This window comes from Pongo abelii, chromosome 6 (assembly GCF_028885655.2).
Source record: "Pongo abelii isolate AG06213 chromosome 6, NHGRI_mPonAbe1-v2.0_pri, whole genome shotgun sequence".
Lineage (NCBI taxonomy): Eukaryota > Metazoa > Chordata > Mammalia > Primates > Hominidae > Pongo > Pongo abelii.
This window is the reverse complement of record NC_071991.2, coordinates 46,600,618-46,620,806: the sequence shown is the minus strand read 5'-3', so window position 1 is coordinate 46,620,806 and position 20,189 is coordinate 46,600,618. Positions and strand designations below refer to the sequence as shown.

Here is a 20,189-nt window from a genome sequence, read left to right as displayed (position 1 = left end):
ATGGCCATTTTCATGATATTGATTCTTCCTACCCATAAGCATGGAATGTTCTTCCATTTGTTTGTATCCTCTTTTATTTCCTTGAGCAGTGGTTTGTAGTTCTCCTTGAAGAGGTCCTTCACGTCCCTTGTAAGTTGGATTCCTAGGTATTTTATTCTCTTTGAAGCAATTGTGAATGGGAGTTCACTCATGATTTGGCTGTCTGTTTGTCTGTTATTGGTGTATAAGAATGCTTGTGATTTTTGTACATTGATTTTGTATCCTGAGACTTTGCTGAAGCTGCTTATCAGCTTAAGGAGATTTTGGGCTGAGACAATGGGGATTTCTAGATATACAATCATGTCATCTGCAAACAGGGACAATTTGACTTCCTCTTTTCCTAATTGAATACCCTTTATTTCCCTCTCCTGCCTGATTGCCCTGGCCAGAACTTCCAACACTATGTTGAATAGGAGTGGTGAGAGAGGGCATCCCTGTCTTGTGCCAGTTTTCAAAGGAAATGCTTCCAGTTTTTGCCCATTCAGTATGATATTGGCTGTGGGTTTGTCATAGATAGCTCTTATTATTTTGAGATATGTCTCATCAATACCTAATTTATTGAGAGTTTTTAGAATGAAGGGTTGTTGAATTTTGTCAAAGGCCTTTTCTGCATCTATTGAGATAATCATGTGGTTTTTGTCTTTGGTTCTGTTTATATGCTGGATTACATTTATTGATTTGCGTATATTGAACCAACCTTGCATCCCAGGGATGAAGCCCACTTGATCATGTTGGATAAGCTTTTTGATTTGCTGCTGGATTCTGTTTGCCAGTATTTTATTGAGGATTTTTGCATCAATGTTCATCAAGGATATTGGTCTAAAATTCTCTTTTTTGGTTGTGTCTCTGCCCAGCTTTGGTATCAGGATGATGCTGGCCTCATAAAATGAGTTAGGGAGGATTCCCTCTTTTTCTATTGATTGGAATAGTTTCAGAAGGAATGGTACCAGTTCCTCCTTGTATCTCTGGTAGAATTTGGTTGTGAATCCATCTGGTCCTGGACTCTTTTTGGTTGGTAAGCTATTGATTATTGCCACAATTTCAGAGCCTGTTATTGGTCTATTCAGAGATTCAACTTCTTCCTGGTTTAGTCTTGGGAGGGTGTATGTGTCGAGGAATTTATCCATTTCTTCTAGATTTTCTAGTTTATTTGCGTAGAGGTGTTTATAGTATTCTCTGATGGTAGTTTGTATTTCTGTGGGATCAGTGGTGATATCCCCTTCATCATTTTTTATTGCGTCTATTTGATTCTTCTCTCTTTTCTTCTTTACTAGTCTTGCTAGTGGTCTATCAATTTTGTTGATCCTTTCAAAAAACCAGCTCCTGGATTCATTAATTTTTTGAAGGGTTTTTGTGTCTCTATTTCCTTCAGTTCTGCTCTGATTTTAGTTATTTCTTGCCTTCTGCTAGCTTTTGAATGTGTTTGCTCTTGCTTTTCTAGTTCTTTTAATTGTGATGTTAGGGTGTCAATTTTGGATCTTTCCTGCTTTCTCTTGTGGGCATTTAGTGCTATAAATTTCCCTCTACACACTGCTTTGAATGCATCCCAGAGATTCTGGTATGTTGTGTCTTGGTTCTCGTTGGTTTCAAAGAACATCTTTATTTCCACCTTCATTCCGTTATGTAGCCAGTAGTCATTCAGGAGCAGGTTGTTCAGTTTCCATGTAGTTGAGCGGTTTTGAGTGAGATTCTCAATCCTGAGTCCTAGCTTGATTGCACTGTGATCTGAGAGACAGTTTGTTATAATTTCTGTTCTTTTACATTTGCTGAGGAGAGCTTTACTTCCAAGTATGTGGTCATTTTTGGAATAGGTGTGGTGTGGTGCTGAAAAAAATGTATATTCTGTTGATTTGGGGTGGAGAGTTCTGTAGATGTCTGTTAGGTCTGCTTGGTGCAGAGCTGAGTTCAATTCCTGGGTATCCTTGTTGACTTTCTGTCTCGTTGATCTGTCTAATGTTGACAGTGGGGTGTTAAAGTCTCCCATTATTATTGTGTGGGAGTCTAAGTCTCTTTGTAGGTCACTCAGGACTTGCTTTATGAATCTGGGTGCTCCTGTATTGGGTGCATATATATTTAGGATAGTTAGCTCTTCTTGTTGAATTGATCCCTTTACCATTATGTAATGGCCTTCTTTGTCTCTTTTGATCTTTGTTGGTTTAAAGTCTGTTTTATCAGAGACTAGGATTGCAACCCCTGCCTTTTTTTGTTTTCCATTTGCTTGGTAGATCTTCCTCCATCCTTTTATTTTGAGCCTATGTGTGTCTCTGAATGTGAGATGGGTTTCCTGAATACAGCACACTGATGGGTCTTGACTCTTTATCCAATTTGCCAGTCTATGTCTTTTAATTGGAGCATTTAGCCCATTTACATTTAAAGTTAATATTGTTATGTGTGAATTTGATCCTGTCATTATGACGTTAGCTGGTTATTTTGCTCGTTAGTTGATGCAGTTTCTTCCTAGCCTCAATGGTCTTTACAATTTGGCATGATTTTGCAGTGGCTGGTACCGGTTGTTCCTTTCCATGTTTAGTGCTTCCTTCAGGAGCTCTTTTAGGGCAGGCCTGGTAGTGACAAAATCTCTCAGCATTTGCTTGTCTGTAAAGTATTTTATTTCTCCTTCACTTATGAAGCTTAGTTTGGCTGGATATGAAATTCTGGGTTGAGAATTCTTTTCTTTAAGAATGTTGAATATTGGCCCCCACTCTCTTCTGGCCTATAGAGTTTCTGCCGAGAGATCAGCTGTTAGTCTGATGGGCTTCCCTTTGTGGGTAACCCGACCTTTCTCTCTGGCTGCCCTTAACATTTTTTCCTTCATTTCAACTTTGGTGAATCTGACACAATCTTCCATTGAAAATGTGTTTGCTTTTGTTTTTTATTTGTATAAATTTAAGGAGTACAAGTGCAATTTTGTTACACACATACAATGCACAGTGGTAAAGTCTTGGCTTTTAGTATACCCCACACATGGATAATACGCATTGTGATGTGAAAGTACTTAATTTCCATCTGTATTCCTTCTGCCCCCCACCACCCTTACAAGCCTCCAATGTCTGGTTCCACACCCTATGTCCACTTGTACACATTATTTAGCTCCCATTTATAAGTGAGAACATCCAGTATTTGTCTTTCTATTTCTGAGTTGTTTCACTTTAGATAATGGCCTCCAGTTTCCTCCATGTTTCTGCAAACAACAGGATTTCATTCTTTTGTATGGATAAGCAGTATTCCATTGTGTGTATATACCACATTCATTATGGATGAATAGTACTCCACTGTGTATATATACCACATTTTCTTTATCCAGTCATCCACTAATGGACATTTAGGTTGATTCCATATTTTTGCTATTATGAACAGTGCTGCAATAAATATATGAATGCAGTCTAATATAATGATTTATTTTTCTTTGGGTGGGTATCCAGTCATGGGATTGCTGGATTGAATGGTAGTTCTATTTTTAGTTTTTTGAGAAATTGCCATACTGCTTTCTAGAGAAGTTGTTCTAATTTACATTCTCATCAACAGTGTATTAAGCATTCCCTTGAAAAGGCATTTAAATTCAGCTTAGACTTCAAAGAACTTCTTTTTTTTCTGCACATAGAGAAGCAGAGGGGTTTCCTGTTTGGTGCTGGAGGATCAGTAACACAGGCTTTCTTTTTTTTCTTTCACTTATTCTACGTTAAAAAAGACTGCTTTATGTGAAGGTAGTGGGCATAGTGATCTTATGTGTATGGCTTTGCTTTAATACAAAAATCATAGTCACATAACTTAGCAGACATGTGGCTAAACCCCCTCATTTGTCAGATAGGTGTCAGATAGGAGAACAAAAGTCTAGAGAAGCTTGGGATACACATGTGTTCCACACTGGGGTGCTGTTCAAGGAGAAGTGGAAGGCAAATGTCTCATCCAGGGAGTATTGCATCACACTGCCATGTCGACTCTCTACTCACATCAGTTCCTGTGCAGCCTGCCCACGGATGAAAGTACTGAGAAGTGGGCAGTCATGTTTCCTATGCTTCTAATTGCTGACTCTATTGCAAAATGATATCAGCCCCAGGGCCAAGAGCTTGGAAGCTGGAAACAGGAGTAGGCTTCCAGTCTCAGCTTTTCAACCATTTTGTGGTAAATCTCAGCAAGTCCTCCACCCTTGAAATCTCTTCCAAAATATTTTATTTGTGCATTCCTCAGGGGATATGGTCATATTCTTAAATGATCACTCTCTAACAGCACTGTCCCATAGAAATAAATATGAGCCACCAATGTGAGTCACACACTTAAATTTTTCTAGTTGCTGCATTAAAAAAAGTAAAGAGAAATAGGTAAAATTAGTTTTAATGCTGTTGGCTTTAGTCCAAGATACCTAAATATAATCATTTCAACTTTTGATCATTATAAAAGTTATTTCACTTTTAACACTAAATCTTCAAAATATGATTTTAGACACACAGCCCATCTCAGCTTGGACTATTGCACTTGTTATGTTTCCCATGCTCAATAGCCACAGGTGGCTAGTGGCACCTGCATTCAGGAGCACAGGTCATCCTGCAAAGGCTTCAGAGACACTGAACTGGAGCATCTTTAAACAGACCTCTTTTGATGAGATATAGATCACTGAGTCTGCGCAGGCTGAGAGCCTCATCTGTAGTGGGACCGGGGAAGGGACCTCCAGGATAGATGGGGAGGCGAGGGACAGGGGACAGGACTTTTTTGCTTCTATGCCCCAGGGAAACCCAAGGGACCAAGAGTGAGTGAAAATGCCCAAGGCCTTGTTGGATCAGGAGGAAGAGTCCTTTTTTTGTGCAGGGCTGGGGCAGCGTGCAAGGCTGCGCAGGGCCCAGGCAGTGCAGTAGTTCATGCCCCCGATGCCTGTCTCCAACTTCAGTACTGCCAAGGTACAGCTGCTGCCATCCTTGGCTGTGATTTTATCTGCTTTCAAGATGGAATCCCACTGCACATCCAACTTGGACATGGCCAGCTGGTGGAGTGCCTCAGGGACCTGGCCCTTCTGCTGCTGGTTCCAGCGGATGTAGCTGATCCTGGTGCGGACCACGCACTGCAGGATGACCAAGCTTCCCTAGTGCCCCAGGACATGGGGCAGCTGCTCCGGCCTGATGAGCCACCAGCCAGCAGTCAGGGAGAGAGCAGTGAGGTAGGGATGACCCAAAGCCTCGCCACCTCTCCACAGGTCCTTAGGTAGGAGACTGACCTGGAAACAGGATGACCCAAAGGAAGGCAGGGTGGCCCAGCACATCTCTGATCCTGAATGGAGGAGAGGAGCCCAGGGTGACCTGTTTCAAACTGTGGACCTGAGCCACACTTTCCTGAGTTATGGTAGCGACCAGCTTAGGGCCTGAACTGCTATTTCCCTGGTGGCGCAAGGAGGTAACTGATGAGAGAAATGGGGGAGGAAGAAAGAAGTCCCAGAGCAAAGACAGAAATCTGACCACAAGGTGAAGGGAGGGATGACCAATGGTTAGAGTTCTGAAAAAGGCTTAAAGAATGTTGATGGTATAATTAGCAATAATAGCAATCATTGGTTGGACACTGGCGAAACTCTTGCACTGCACTAATTGGTTTATGGTCATTGCTTTATTAAATCCTAAAATAACTCTATAGGATAAATGTTATCTTCAGTTTAGAAATGAAAGAGTAAGGCTGTTATTTTAAGTAGCTTTTCCAAGGCTGTAACACCTAAAGAGAATCAGAGTTGGGAGAGAAGCCAGGCCTGGCTGGTGACAAAGCTCCTGCTTCATGTAACCATCTTATACGCAGAGAACAATGAGTGTGCTGCTTGCTCCAGAGGAAGGGACAAACACAAAACAGCAATCCCTGAAAAAAACCCATGCCCACCATCTGAGCCAGCATTGGAGCATGTCACCCAGAGGTCCTAGTAGAAGGAGATTTTCAGTGCCCTAAAATAACATGATAGCTGTGTAGTCTTGGTCAAGTTGTTTCACCTCTTTTTCCTCATCTGTAAAGAGAGGTGTCATAGGGCCACATGGAGAGTAAACAGGAGAATGTGAGCAGAGCATGCAGCACAGTCCCAGCGCATAGACCATGCTCAAGAAATGTGGGGTGTTGTTGTTTCACCTGGAAACTGGATGGGTTCCAGTAAATGATCTCTGGGGTTCACACAAAGTAGAAATTATAGGGACTAATGCAGTTTTCAAGAACCAGGTGTGTTTGTGCATGTGTGTGAGTGTGTGTGTGTCTCCAAAGGAAGAAGGCTAAGTCAGGCCAGCAGACAGAGAGGGCCTGGAGGCAGAACCAGCTCATCCTCTGCCAGTGGCGCATCCTTGGAAATGGTGAAGACAGTGCATTGGGAAGGGCCAGCGAAGGACGCACCTGCCAGAGGCTTGGAGAAATAGACCTACCCTTGAGTTCCTACTGAAATGAAGGTTCATTTTCAGCTTTGCTAATGACACCCAGGACCTCCTGAGTAGTCAAAGAGATGGCCATGAGGGGAAGGTTGTGGACATGGCAAGAAAAGGGGTCTGGCTTGGGAAGGGAAGCTGTGAGTCCCTGGGCTCCCACGACCAGACCCAGTTCCTGGGCTTCTCTTCGATGGCAAAAACTGAAAGTCATGATTCCAGTTTTCAGCATTCTGACATGCAGGGCTTAGGGTTGTGCTGAGTTGGTGAGAAGGTGGTCAAATACAAAGCTAGCAGAACATTTTGACAGATGGATATTCTGGGGCTATCATTTATACCCTCTGTAGACCTTTAGCCCAGTGGTGGGACAGGGTAATGGGAAAGAAAGTGACAGCTATGGTCAGAAAAGGTCAACGCAGGGAAACGACAGGTAGAAAGTGCGAAATACAGACAGTGAGCAATGGAAATGGGCAAATTATTTGTTTTCAATCTTTCTCTATTTTCTAGATTTTTTTAGAAATAAGAAAATATTATTTTAGAGAAAAAATTATAACAACTACATGTTTTCAATATTCAAATTGGTTATTTAATTGCACCTTGTGCTTATAAGTTGCAATATGCACAGGAAAAAAAGTGATATGTTTCATTTTAGTCTCGTCATAACAAACCAAACCATATTAGAGTCACATCTGAGGTAATATACCAAGTCAACATGGCATTGCATAATGAAGTGCAGTGGAAAGCCTCATCCTGAAGGCATATCTTGAAGGTAAATTTAATAGAAAAAAAAACAAACTTCAGTAATGCTTACAAGATACTTACGTCATCACCGATTCATGCACAAATTTGGTTATTACTATTCTATAATAAATTTGGTGACTTTTGGACAACCTCATTGGTGAGAATAATTTTCGTAAACTTTCCGCTTTCTAATTTTTTTGTTTGTTTATTTCAATAGTTTCGGGGAAATAGGTAGCTTTTGGTTACATGGATAAGTTATTTTGTGTTGTCAGTGTTCAAAACTATGTTTCTCTCAATTGTTGTTTTAACCGTTTTAATTCAATTACTGATCATTAAAGACTCAAAAGTTGTTAGCAATAGCCAATCAGCCAATCATAGATTTTTTGTTTGTTTGTTTTTTGAGACAGGGTTTCACTCTTTAGCTCAGGCTGGAGTGCAGTGGTGCGATCTCTGCTCATTGCAACTTCCACCTCCTGGGTTCAAGAGTTTCTCCTGCCTCAGCCTCCTGAGTAGCTGGGATTACAGGCACGTGCCACCATGCCTTGCTAACTTTTGTATTTTTGGTAGAGACAGGGTTTTGCCATGTTGGCCTGGCTGGTCTTGAACTCCTGACCTCAGGTGATCTACCTGCCTTGGCCTCCCAAAGTGCTGAGATTACAGGGGTGAACCACCACACCCAGCCCAACCATAGATTTTAATAGAATCTGCTGTAAACCTGCAGCCATACATTCTGTCTGGTGACATTTGCTTTCCTTTCCTCTACTTGTCTTCCCAATTCGGTGGGCCTGTGCTCTTCTCGATGTAGCACTTACAGGTTCTATTTGTCTAAATTAGACACATGTTTAAAATAATAATAGGCGGGAAATCTTGGGCAAAACACAGTCAAAGTGTAGGAGGGCTTGCCCTCTGAAGCCCTCGGGGGGCATTTGAAGGATTCTGACCAAGATCCCAGATCTCCAGGGAAAGAGAAATGCGATGCTGGGCGAGGGAGAGGTGTGTCCTCTCATCCCATGTCATCCAGTTGCTGCCCAGGTGGAAGCAGACCTCAGCCAACGTGGGGTAAGGCTGCAGTGGTGAGGAAGAGCAGATCCAGGCTGAGGCGGCCCCTGCACGAAGATCCAGGGACTAAGGGCTGGACCTTTAAAGTCACGCATCCCCTGCATCTTCCACGTGATTTATCCGACCCAGGACAGTGCTCTTCTGGCGATCCTAGAATCTGAGAACTCATCTAATCAGACTTTGTCATTTTGTCATGTAGGATAAATTGGGTATTCACAGGATGACAGTTATTAGCAAAATTGACAAGACTGGGACACCAGAAAGAGGACTGCCACTGAAGGGTTTTGATGAGAAGACTGTGGATAAAATTTTATTTCTTTTGTTTCCAATTTACCACTTCATAGCACTGTTTGTTGAATAAAAATTTTTGTTAAATCTGTATTTTGTGGGAATTAGTAATCCCCTCTTTCAGCTTTATTGAGGTATAATTGATAAATAAAATTATATATTCCAGGTATACAATATAATGTTTTGGCAAATGTATACATTGTGAAATGGTTACCAAAATCGAGCTAATTAATACAGTCATCATCTCACATAGTTACCTTTGGGTTTGTGTGGTGAGAACACTTAAGATTTACTCTTTCAGTAAGCTTCAAGTGTACAATATAGTATTACTAAGTATAGTCACCATGCTGTATTCCAGATGTCCAGAACTGATTCATCATAGAACTGCAGGTTTATATCCTTTGACCAACATCCGCACCTCCCTACCCCTATTATTTTTGTTATGTTTTGTAATATACACAATGCATTTCTATCCTAGTTCATGGTTCATAGTTATAAATAAGTGTACATATATATAAGGGGTATATTCTTCAATAAAAGTATGCTTTTTTGAAAAAACAAAAAAGCAAGAAAATTTGATTATGAAAAACTATTAATTTTTTTTAAAAGCTATAGCAATTAACAGATTGTGCTCTTGCACAAGGATATACAACATAGGGACTCAGCCCCATATGTAAAGTTGAAGTTGTGCACACACAGCCACCCCACCTCTGGTTGTGTCTTTAGAGAAACTGGCAAAAGTACAAGCTGACATGCACAGTAGAGAAGAAGAGAGAGCAGAAGGGGCTGAGTGAGCGTGTGGAAACTTCACTATCACAAAGGTGGCCTTGAACTGGGGGTTAAGGACAGGTTAGGTCAGTAATTTGGGAAGAAACTGGCTCTCCACTTTAAGATTCCTACCCAACTCCCACCCCACGCACAAAAGGCAGATCAAGCAGAAGAAAACCCTCAAGGTATTGGGAGAATAAAAATGAGAATATGTTTATGCTTCAAGGTAAGGGACAGGCTTTCTTAAAAAGGTGTGATCCCCGAGAAAGAGAGCAAATTAAAGCAGATTCATTTAGTACACAACCTTTTCTTGCCTGAGGTCACAGGAAGCCAGAAGGAATTGCAGTTGTGGAATTATCATGCAAAAATGTGAGAAACTGTCAAAGCAGCTGCTTTGAGGGGTTGGGGGAGATAAGAGTGAGGCGGATTTGGTGGGCTGCGAGGGAGCCTGTGAGCAGCTTTCTAGAACACCTTCCTGTGTCAGGTTCAGGACAGCCTCTCCATCTCTTGTCACTAGTGCAGCAGTTTTAAAAAGTCAGTTTGAATAAGAATCAGCTCTGGAGGTTATTTTAAAATGCACATTTTCACCCTTCATTCCAAGATTCTGTCTTACTGTGTTGGGTGCTTCCCAGAACCTGTACTTTTTTTTATTATTATTATTAAAAGCCTCACATGCTTCTGATCCAGGTGGTCCATGGAGTACACTTTGAGAAACACTCTTCTAGGAGCCAGGACTATAAGGCTGATTCAAGGTTTAGGGTTCTGGAAGAAAGAGGATCCAATAGACAAAAGACCAGATAAACATGAACCCAGCACTGCTCCCCTTCAGTATTCTGGACTCTGGATTTCTTGTAGACTCAAGCTTCTCTATCATTATTCAGAAACCTCTTCCTCATGACCACATTTGTTTAATCTCATTCCTGCATACCGGGGCCTTTGACACATCAGCTGTGATATTTTCTAAACGGAAATTAATTCTTCATGGTAAGTGTTACTTCCCTTTCTTCTCCTGCTGTTTCCTGGCTTATAATTAGTTTCTTATTCTTTACACCAGCCATGTGCTTCCACTTCATCAATTAGAATGAAGGACTGCATTTTGAGACAGGAAGAGCCATTTTCTAAGACCTGCCTCAAAGTCAAGATATTTTAAAGAGAAAAAGATTTAAGACAGGTTACAATAGCCAGAGTGTGAGCTCCAGTCAGTGAAAGAGAATAAGCCATATGGGTTCCAAATGAAATAAAGAAATGAAGCCTGCCTGGACTATCTGGGGGTGGGGGGCAGCATCCTTATTTTATGGCCATTCATCATATCCACTCTGATATTCTCAGACACGGGGTAGAGACCACAGTCAGTCCATCCACCTATGGGACTGCACTTTTAGATAGACTTGGGCCTTTAAAACTAACATTAGAGGGGGAGCTTCTATGTGTCCTCACTCTAATGGGGGACCACGTTGACAGTATGCATTTCTTGGTATCAAAGTTAGCTCAGATGCTGTCTCCAAAAGCCTTGAAAGACCTGGTTATTCCCCTTCCCTAGGTGTACAAATTTCTCAGGTAATTAGTCTTCGATCTTTTGGGGGAAAAGGCTCGGAGAATCACTACCATATATACTTGCTAGAACATTACAAGGTTCTCCCTCAAGGCAATCTGTCTTCCCCTTCATTCAAAGGATTCTGAGTTGGAGAATAGGAGGAGCTGACATCATTCTTTCATTCATCTTCTCTTAATACGTTCCAATTACATATATATATATATATATGAGACATATATGTACATACGGAATACATATGTGGAATATCATTGTGGTAGCCAAATTTCCTTACCCCTAGGAACACTGTGGTTTATTAGCTGTCACCCCAGATTTCTGTAGAGCAGGGCTCCTTGGCTGCTTTTCTGGCTTTATGTCTTCTCAAACTAATTCTGCCCGTTTGGACTCTTATTTTGAAATCACATCATCTCCATTGACCCTAGGGAGCTAATTCCTTAACAGCGTCTCCTATAGCCAACCCTGCCCCACAGGGCACATCTTCCACCAAGACTCTCAAGAACACTGATGCCTCCCATTTCAGAACATGCCCTTCTCTTCCTAATTCAGAGGGTTCTCTGGGCTCTCGCAGGGAATACAGTTATCCAGTGAGTTCTCAGGTTTGGTGGAAAAGTCCACTCTAGCATGCCTACCTCTCGAAGCCTTTTAATGCCTCTCTCTGTAACTGTGTCCAGGCAGCTCTGACATCTCCGTATCATGTCATGCCACCAAGGTTTCCTCCATGTTTCCAGGGAGCCATCCCAGGAGTGTCTAAGGATCAACACCAGGAGCCCTGTCAGGGCACTAAATTATGAAAGTACCCCCATATAATTAAACTCTGCTTCTTCAGGCTTACATTCCACAACCCACCACTGAGCACCCTCCAAGTCTGCTTCTAGGCACGTTCTCCATGTCGGCCAGGACGTGTGAACTCCTTGAGTGGATAATCCTTTTTATCTCTCAGCAGGGCTGTAGTGTTCCTCAATGGCCCATGCTGAGACCTGATCCAAATTATCAGTCTAATATCCAGAGGGGACATGGAATGAATTGTGCTGCAGGGCAAGGGTCAGATCCTTCAGATACTTGCATTAGGGCACGGATGCTTGAAATGGTTGAAAACCTATGATATGACCCACAGGTTGGTGTACTTATGACTATCACTTTTTTACCCATTCTCCTGCAGACCAATAGTACCATGATTTGATATGTAGAAAAAAATGTCAGTGTGTCCAAAAGATAGCAGATTTGATACACGTTAGATGTCTTACTGAAGTGCAAAGTTGTTATTCCAACATTTATCCTGAGCAATGAATAAGCACTATTTCAGCCTATAGACAATAATTGGATAAATGCTTGAGTGCGGCTAGTCTTCCCTTATAGTCTCCTAAATGAATGCCTCTACAGATCAATCCTTGAGGAACTTGTCTGTCTTAGGAAGCAGGTGGAATGGGTCTCCACCAGCCCCTAGAAGAGCTGAAAGAACCAGGCTGCTTGGCTGACACAGCTGGGAGATTGTAGTTTGGTCTTTAGGTAACTCATGAGGGTGGGGTGGAGAACAGGGTGCAGCTGCTGCCAGGGGAGTATGATATTAGGGGAGAGATGAGAAGTTAAGCCGTGTTTCTCTTTGTACAGAATACAGTGAATTCATGGGCAGGAAATGAGATGAGGCTGGTCTATCTTGTGTACAAGGAGTAGTCACAAGGCAGATTTTCAGTGTGGTGTACGGCAGGTCTGAATCACTGTGCCTGTCCCAGGTGGCACAGTAATAGACCCCAGAGTCATGTTCAATTAGGTTTTCCAGTATAAATCTAAAGCTCCTCCTTGTGCTTGCATAAGTCTGATACTTTCCTGGACTGATTCCTGATTCCAACACAACCTTGGAGGTGGAGACGTCATAGTACAGAAGACGCTGTGGGGCCTTCCCCTCCTGGTGTAGGTACCAGTGGATGTAGGCGGCATCTTCCACAGGAAGATCACAAGTGATTACAGCCAATGACCCAGTTGGCCTGGTGACTGACTTCGTTCTCCCTTCCAAGTTGGAAGATTTCTGACTGGCTGCAATGGGAACAACACAAAATATAATGAGGCATTTCTTAGTATGGTATCCCTTTCAAAAGAAGAAAATAAACAAAACGAAACAAAATAAAACCTGTGAGCCTCTCTGTAGGCAGCACTCTTACCAGGAGGCAGGAAAGCTAGAAGCAGAGCTAGAGCCAACAGCATGCCTTCCTCTCTGGGGTCTTGGAAGTAAGGGACCAGATGAAGAGGAGCAGAAGACCCTCTCAAAACTCAGGTCCCACTCAACAAGGAAGTGATCCCTAGCACAGAAGACAGTAGGAGGACCTGGTCTTCTTGAGTCTCAGGCAGAGAGAAGTGACTGAGGATCTGTCTTAGGGGACTCTGGGTGGTGCCTGGGAGGACCTGCAGAGGAGTTTCTGCCTCTCTGCTCAGGCCAGTTCTCCAGCGCCCTCTGTGGCGGCTGAGAGCAGGCCCTCTGCAGAAGAGAGCCCGGGGCAGGGAGAGCTCAGGCCTGCAGCAGAGGGAGTGCAGATGTGGGGGAAGCTGACCCTGGAGTTAACAGGCTCAGACCTTGAAGGGGGCAGTCTCACAGCAGGCTCACACCCAGCACTTCAGAGTTTCAGCAGGTAAGGCAACTGCCAGGCCCTCATTCTGCTGAGAAGCTTCTGATTAGGGCCCTAAACCACCATCCTTTTCACATCTGCAAGGACACTAGAGGCAACACCCAGGGGCACTCTGAGAAGGCCTGAACCTGCTTTATTAACAGGATCGAGGGTCAGGTATGTTGGTGGGTCTTGGACTCTCCTCTAAGGTAAATCGGTGTGTGGGGGTGGGGCGGGTGTTTGTGTGATCCTGTGTGAGTTTTTGTGTGTGTGTGTGTGTTGGGAGTGTGTGCCTGTGTGTGTGATCTCTTTACTAGAGGATTTCTGTTCATTCAAGTAGAAGTGTGAGGTTTTTTTTTTAAAGTAATACAGGGTGCCGTGTCATGCAATATTTGGGACATATTTAAGCTAAAAACTTCTTATTTATCTGAACTTCCAAATTTCCTGAGTATTGCATATTTTACTTAGCAACCGTATCCTCAGAAAGCTGACTGATGTCTGCAGTGGACCTGGACTCATAGATGGAGATACAGGTGATAAAACAAGTATAGTAAAATAATTGTGAAAATTCAGTAGTGCATACACAGATTTTCACTTTTGTAAAAAAAAAAATGTTTGGACACATGTTTAAGATATTCATAAAATGTAGAACAACGTCCCTCTTGGTTGTTGTTTTGGCCTAGCTCAGAGAGTTCAGTTTTTGCTGACATCACAGCTGGGAATGAGAAAGGCAGGGGGCTCCGGTTGGTCTCCCTCTGCCTCTCGACAACACGTACAGGACTTGAGGCTGCCACAGGAGCAGCTCTGAAAGCTGAGTCATTGGGGTCCTTGTGAAGGAGGGAAGCTCACCTGCCTTGGAGCCAGGAAAATCCTGCCTGGGACAGAACTCTCGTGGTTTAAAAATGAGAAGGGAGAGAATTGCCATCACATTAGAATGCAAAGAAAATCCTTAAAACAAAAAAGTAATGAGAGAAACAATCTCCACTGGAATATAAAATGAACTATAAAACTACGGTGCTGAAGATGTAATGCCCAACCTTGTTTTTACTAACCCTGTTTTTAGACTCCCTTTTCCTTTAATCACCTAGCCTTGTTTCCACCTGAATTGACTCTCCCTTAGCTAAGAGAGCCAGACAGACTCCGTCTTGGCTCTTTCACTGGCAGCCCCCTCCTCAAGGACTTAACTTGTGCAAGCTGACTCCCAGAATATCCAAGAATGCAATTAACTGATAAGATACTGTGGCAAGCTATATCCTCAATTCCCAGGAATTCGTCTGATTGATAACTCCCAAAGCCCTGAGTCTATCACCTTGTAATAGTCTTAAAGCCCCTGCACCTGGAACTGTTTACTTTCCTGTAACCATTTATCCTTTTAACTTTTTGCCTGCTTTATTTCTGTAAAATTGTTTTAACTAGACCCCCCTCCCCTTTCGAAACCAAAGTATAAAAGAAAATCTAGCCCCTTCTTCGGGGCCGAGAGAATTTTGAGCGTTAGCCGTCTCTTGGCCACCGACTAAATAAACAGACTCTTGATTTGTCTCAAAGTGTGGCGTTTTCTCTAACTCGCTCAGGTACAACAAAGAGAGGACAATACTAGCACTAGACTGAAAAGATTCATGGAACACAGTGGAAAGTCCAGAAAAAGAGCCACATGTATGTAATATTTTATCATGTCATAAAGTTGTATGTTAATAACCACAAGGAAATACTTGATTATTTACTATGTTCTCCTTTGGGAATTGACTTACCATATGGAAACAAATATTCTTGGGTTGCTAACTTAAAAGGTACAAATAGAGATTTAGTTGTAATAAAACTGAAAACAGGAAATTAGACTTAAACGATGATGAATTGCACACTAATTGTAGGTGACATTGGTCTTTCTGAGCCTGACATCATAATAGAGACCCTAGAAAAATTGATAGATTTTATTAAAAGTAATATACAAAGTTCAGTTCACCAAAAGGTGCCGAAAATAAATAATAGCAAACGATGAGAAATATTTTCAACACGTTTGATAAAGGATCAATATCTCGAAAATGGTGTATATTAATTCTTACAAACAAATAAGAAAAAATTAATACCCCAACAGAAAGATAGGCAAACAGTATGAAAAGGCAATTCACAAAAGAAGAAGTATAAATGGCCTATAAAATTGTAAAATAATGCTAGTATTCATAAAGATAAGAAAATGCAAATTGAGGGGGTGGGAAAAAAAAAAAAAGAAAATGCAAATTGAATGAACAAATCTCATTTTCTGAACCCCAGAGCTTGGATTGAAATTGCTATCAAATTAAACTATATGACTTAGGGAATGTTAGTTAACCCCTCACTTTCTCATCTGCTATATTCAATGTTACTGAAACCCGTTGATAAGGTTTCTGTGAAGATTAAATAAAATATACATGTAATGTGCTTAGTACAGTAACTACCAGAAAGTCAGTACCCATATTTATCATCAGTATTATTATTATTGCTATAGTAATTATTGTATAAAAATTCCAGATAGATCATGATATCAAGTAATAAATGAATAAAATATTAATGAAATGATATGAATTTCTTTATGCATTCTTCTGAAGTATGTTCACTTTTCCAAGTAGGACACAAAATCCAGACACCAGAAACTAAAAGATTGATTGAAATGTATAAAAACAGAATATCAGAACAAAAACATAAATATGCCATTCAAATAGAAATAATGCATACTGCACATATGACAAGCAAAAGATGTATTTCTGTAATAGCAATAGACTTCTGAATAAGAAAAAGTGAAAAAGTTCAACTGAACTAATAAAGATATTGTTACCTATAGGGTGAGACACAGAAGAGAAAAGAGAATCCTAGAATGGAAGCTAAAATCTCTAAATTGATCTTGTTTTATAATTTTGACTTCAGTTCCATGTAAAGGTTTTACATATACAAATCAAAATAATACAACAGATTTCCAAAATATAAAAATGAAAACTGAACGAATAAACTAGCTGTATCAAAGTTGGCATGAACATATAGAGAATGATTCTGTATTCTGATTGTGTGCCCAAAAAAGAAAGAAAGAGAGAGAAAAGGAAGAAAGGAAAAAAAGAAGGAAGTAAGGGAGGGAGGGAGGAAGAAAGAAAGGAAGGAAGGAAGGAAGGGAAGGAGGGAGGGAGGAAGAAAGGAAGGAAGGAAGGGAAGAAGAGAGGGAGGAAGAAAGGAAGGAAGGGAAGGAGAGAGGGAGGAAGAAAGGAAGGCAGGCAGGCAGGCAGGCAAGCTAGGGAGGGAGCTAGGGAGGGAGGGAGGGGAGGGCAGAAAAAGGGATGTGTAGAAAAATAGCAAGTAACCAAGAAAGTAGAGAGAGAAAAAAAGGAAAGCAGAGGGAGAGAATGTTCAACTGCATACCTAGGCTTAGTGTTTTAGTGGTCATTATACTATTGCTTATATTGTTATAGACATAAAGAATAAGCAACACTCTCAGCCGTGATCTTTAGATATATGATTCAGTATAAATATCCTTCCCATTTGCTGTCCAAAATATCTCGCTTCACAGTTGGACCCTAGGTGTACCTGTTGGTCCTAGGAAGCAGAGAGAGTGGACCTCCCCCATGTCCTTGGAGAGCTGAGAGAGTCTTGCTCTCAGCCAGGCTGCTTGGCTGAGGCCTGGAGATGACAGCTTGTCTTCAGGAAAGTCCTGGGGGAGGGGTGGGGAACAGGGTGCAGCTGCTGCCAGGACAGTGTGATATTAGGGGGGAGATCAGGAGTTATTCTGTGTTTCTCTTTGTACAGAATACAGTAAATTCGGTGGCAACAAATGAGAGGGGGCTGGTCTATCTTGTGTACCAGAAGCAGTCACAAGGCAGATTTTCAGTGTGGTGTAGGGCAGGTCTGAATCACACTGTGCCTGTCCCAGGTGGCACAGTAATAGATCCAGAATCATTTTCAATTAGATTTTGCAGTATCAATTTCCAGCTCCTCCTCATGCTTGCATAAGTAAAATACTTTCCTGGACTGATTCTTGATTCCAACACATCCCTGGAATAGTAGGGGTCATAGTACAGAAGACGCTGTGGGGCCTTCCCCGCCTGGTGCAGGTACCAGTGGATGTAGAACGTATTTATTACAGTAAGATCACAAGTGATTATGGCAGATGACCCAGTCGGCCTGGTGACTGACTTCCTTCTCCCTTGCAAGTTGGAAGATTTCTGACTGGCTGCAATGGGAACAGCACAAAATATAATGAGGAACTCCTTAGTACGGCACCCCTTGCAAAATAAGAAAACAAAACAGAACAAAATAAAACCCATCAGCCTCTCTGTAGGCAGCACACTTACCAAGAGGCAGGAAAGCTAGAAGCAGGGCTAGGGCCCACTGCTTGCCTTCCTCTCTGGGGTCTTGGAAGGAAAGGGCCCAGATGAAGAGGAGCAGAAGACCCTTTCAAAACTCAGGTCCCATTCAACCAGGAAGTGATCCCTAGCACAGAAGGCAGTAGGAGGAGCTGGTCTTCCTGAGTCACAGGCAGGGAGAAGTGATGGAGGATCTGTCTTAGGGGACTCCCCAGCCTTCTTCCCAGAGGGGTGGTGCCTGGGAGGACCTGCAGAGGAGCTCCTGCCTCTCTGCTCAGGCCCCTTCTCCAGCGCCATCTTGTGGCAGCAGAGAGCAGGCCCTCTGCAGGAGAGAGCCAGGGGCATGGAGAGCTCAGGCCTCCCGCAGAGGGAGTGCAGATGTGGGGGAAGCTGACCCCGGCGCCAGCTGGCCAGGGCCATAGGACGGGGCAGTCCACAGCAGGCTCACACCCTGCCCTTCAGAGTTTCAGCAGTTGATGCTGCTTCCAGGGCCTTGTCCTGTCAGGAAGCTTGATTTGGGCTTTCAACTGCCTTCCTTTTCACATTTGCAAGGACACTTGGAGGCAAATACCCAGGGCCACTCTGAGAAGGCCTGAACCTGCTTTATTAACAGTGTAACACCTAAGGTTCTTGCCTAGCCACGCCATAGAATTGGTGTGGCGGCTGACTGCAGTGAGTGATAGAGACACGGACTGAGAGAGAGAAAAAGCTGTAGGCTTTGTTGAGCAGAGTGAAAGTACAAAGCTTCCACAGCATGGAAGGGGTCCAGAATGGGTAGCCAGAGTTAGATTATAGGATTGCCTTTTAAACTCTTTAAGGCGGGAAATACCTGAGGCGGGAAGATGTTACCAAAGCGAGAAACAAAGGCAATCAACCATTTGTAACATGTCTTAGGTCTTGAGGAAAACCGGAATTGCAACTTAGGTTTTATCTACTTTATGACCTTGCAGCGGCATGGCAAAGGAGACGGGATCTCACGGACTTTACAAAGTATGTTTACAAGGAATTGGAATTGGGAGTATAGATAAGGTCCGCTGGTCACAGAAAAATGGGCAGTTAACATTATTTTACTTTAGTTTTTGGGCAGGGGGAAGGAAGAGAGGGAGAGAGAACACACGGAAACTTTACAGCAAGATTTTCGCTATTCATAGCTTTCATGGGGAAGAAAACACATGCACAAATCCTGGTGTTCGGAATATTTTAAGCATGTCTTCAGTATTATTCATCCAGGACCGAAGTAAATCGTGATGCAGGAAATGAGTGCGTTTCACAGCTTGCTGAGCCCCTACTCGACCCAGGAAGCCCAGCTGGCCCCTCCTCTCAACAGGAGTGAGAATCAGGTATGTTGGTCGGCCATGGACTCTCCTCAATGGTAAATGGGTGTGTGGGGGTGGGGAGGGGGTGTGTGTGACCTTGCGTTTGTAACCTCTTTGTTAGAGGATTTCTGTTCATTCTTAAGTAAAAAGGCCACATCAAGTAGGAGTGTGAGATTGGCTCACGCCTGTATTCCCAGCACTTTGGGAGGCCGAGGTGGGCAGATCATGAGGTCAGGAGATCGAGACCATCCTGGCTAACACAGTGAAACCCCATCTCTACTAAAAATACAAAAAAATTAGCCAGGCGTGGTGGCAGGCACCTGTAGTCCCAGCTACTCAGGAGGCTGAGGCAGGAGAATGTCGTGAACCTGGGAGGTGGAGCTTGCAGTGAGCCAAGATTGTGCCATTGCACTCCAGCCTGGGCGACAGAGTGAGACTCCGTCTCAAAAAAAAAAAAAAAAAAAAGTACAGGTGCAGTGCCATATGCAATATGTGGTACATACTTGAACTGAAAACTTATTTGTTATTTATCTGAACTTCCAATTTACCTGGGTATTGCGTATTTTATTTGGCAACTCTACCCTTGGAAAGCAGGCTGATATCTGCAGTGTACCTGGATTCATAGATGAAGATATGGGTGATAAAACAAGTAGAGTAAAATAATTGGGAACATTCAGTAGTGTATACACAGATATTCACCTCCTCTATAACAAATACATTTAGATTCATGTTTAAAATATTCCTAATAAGATGTAGAACAACATCCCTCTCGGTTGCGGTGTTGGCCTAGCTCAGAGAATTCAGTTTCTGCTGTCATCACAGCTGGGAATGAGAAAGGGAGGGGCTCTGGTTGGTCTCCCTCTGCCTGTGGACCACACGTGGAGGACATGAGGCTGCCGCAGAAGCAGCTCTGAAAGCTGAGTTCTCGGGGTCACTGTGAAGGAGGGAAGCTCAGGTGCCTTGAAGCCTGGAAAATCCTTGCTGGGACTGATATCTCACAGTTTAAAAATTAGAAGGGAGAGATTTGCCATTACATTGCAATGCATAGAACACCCTTAAAACAAAAAAGTAATAAAGGAAACTAACTCCACTGTAATGTCAAAAGAACTATAAAGCTACAGTGCTGAAGAGACGGC

The 20,189-nt window shown here is 42.7% G+C and overlaps 1 pseudogene and 1 gene segment (V, D, J or C); both read right to left on the bottom strand.

Moving 5' to 3' along the window:
* Positions 1-11,089: 11,089 nt before the first annotated feature.
* LOC100938905 (T cell receptor gamma variable 8-like) lies at positions 11,090-13,017 on the bottom strand. The segment is given in 2 exon segments: positions 11,090-12,849; positions 12,975-13,017. Coding segments are annotated over 2 exon segments (634 nt in total).
* A 224-nt stretch (positions 13,018-13,241) lies between these two features.
* On the bottom strand, positions 13,242-18,034 carry LOC100452720 (uncharacterized; annotated as a pseudogene).
* Positions 18,035-20,189: the final 2,155 nt, after the last annotated feature.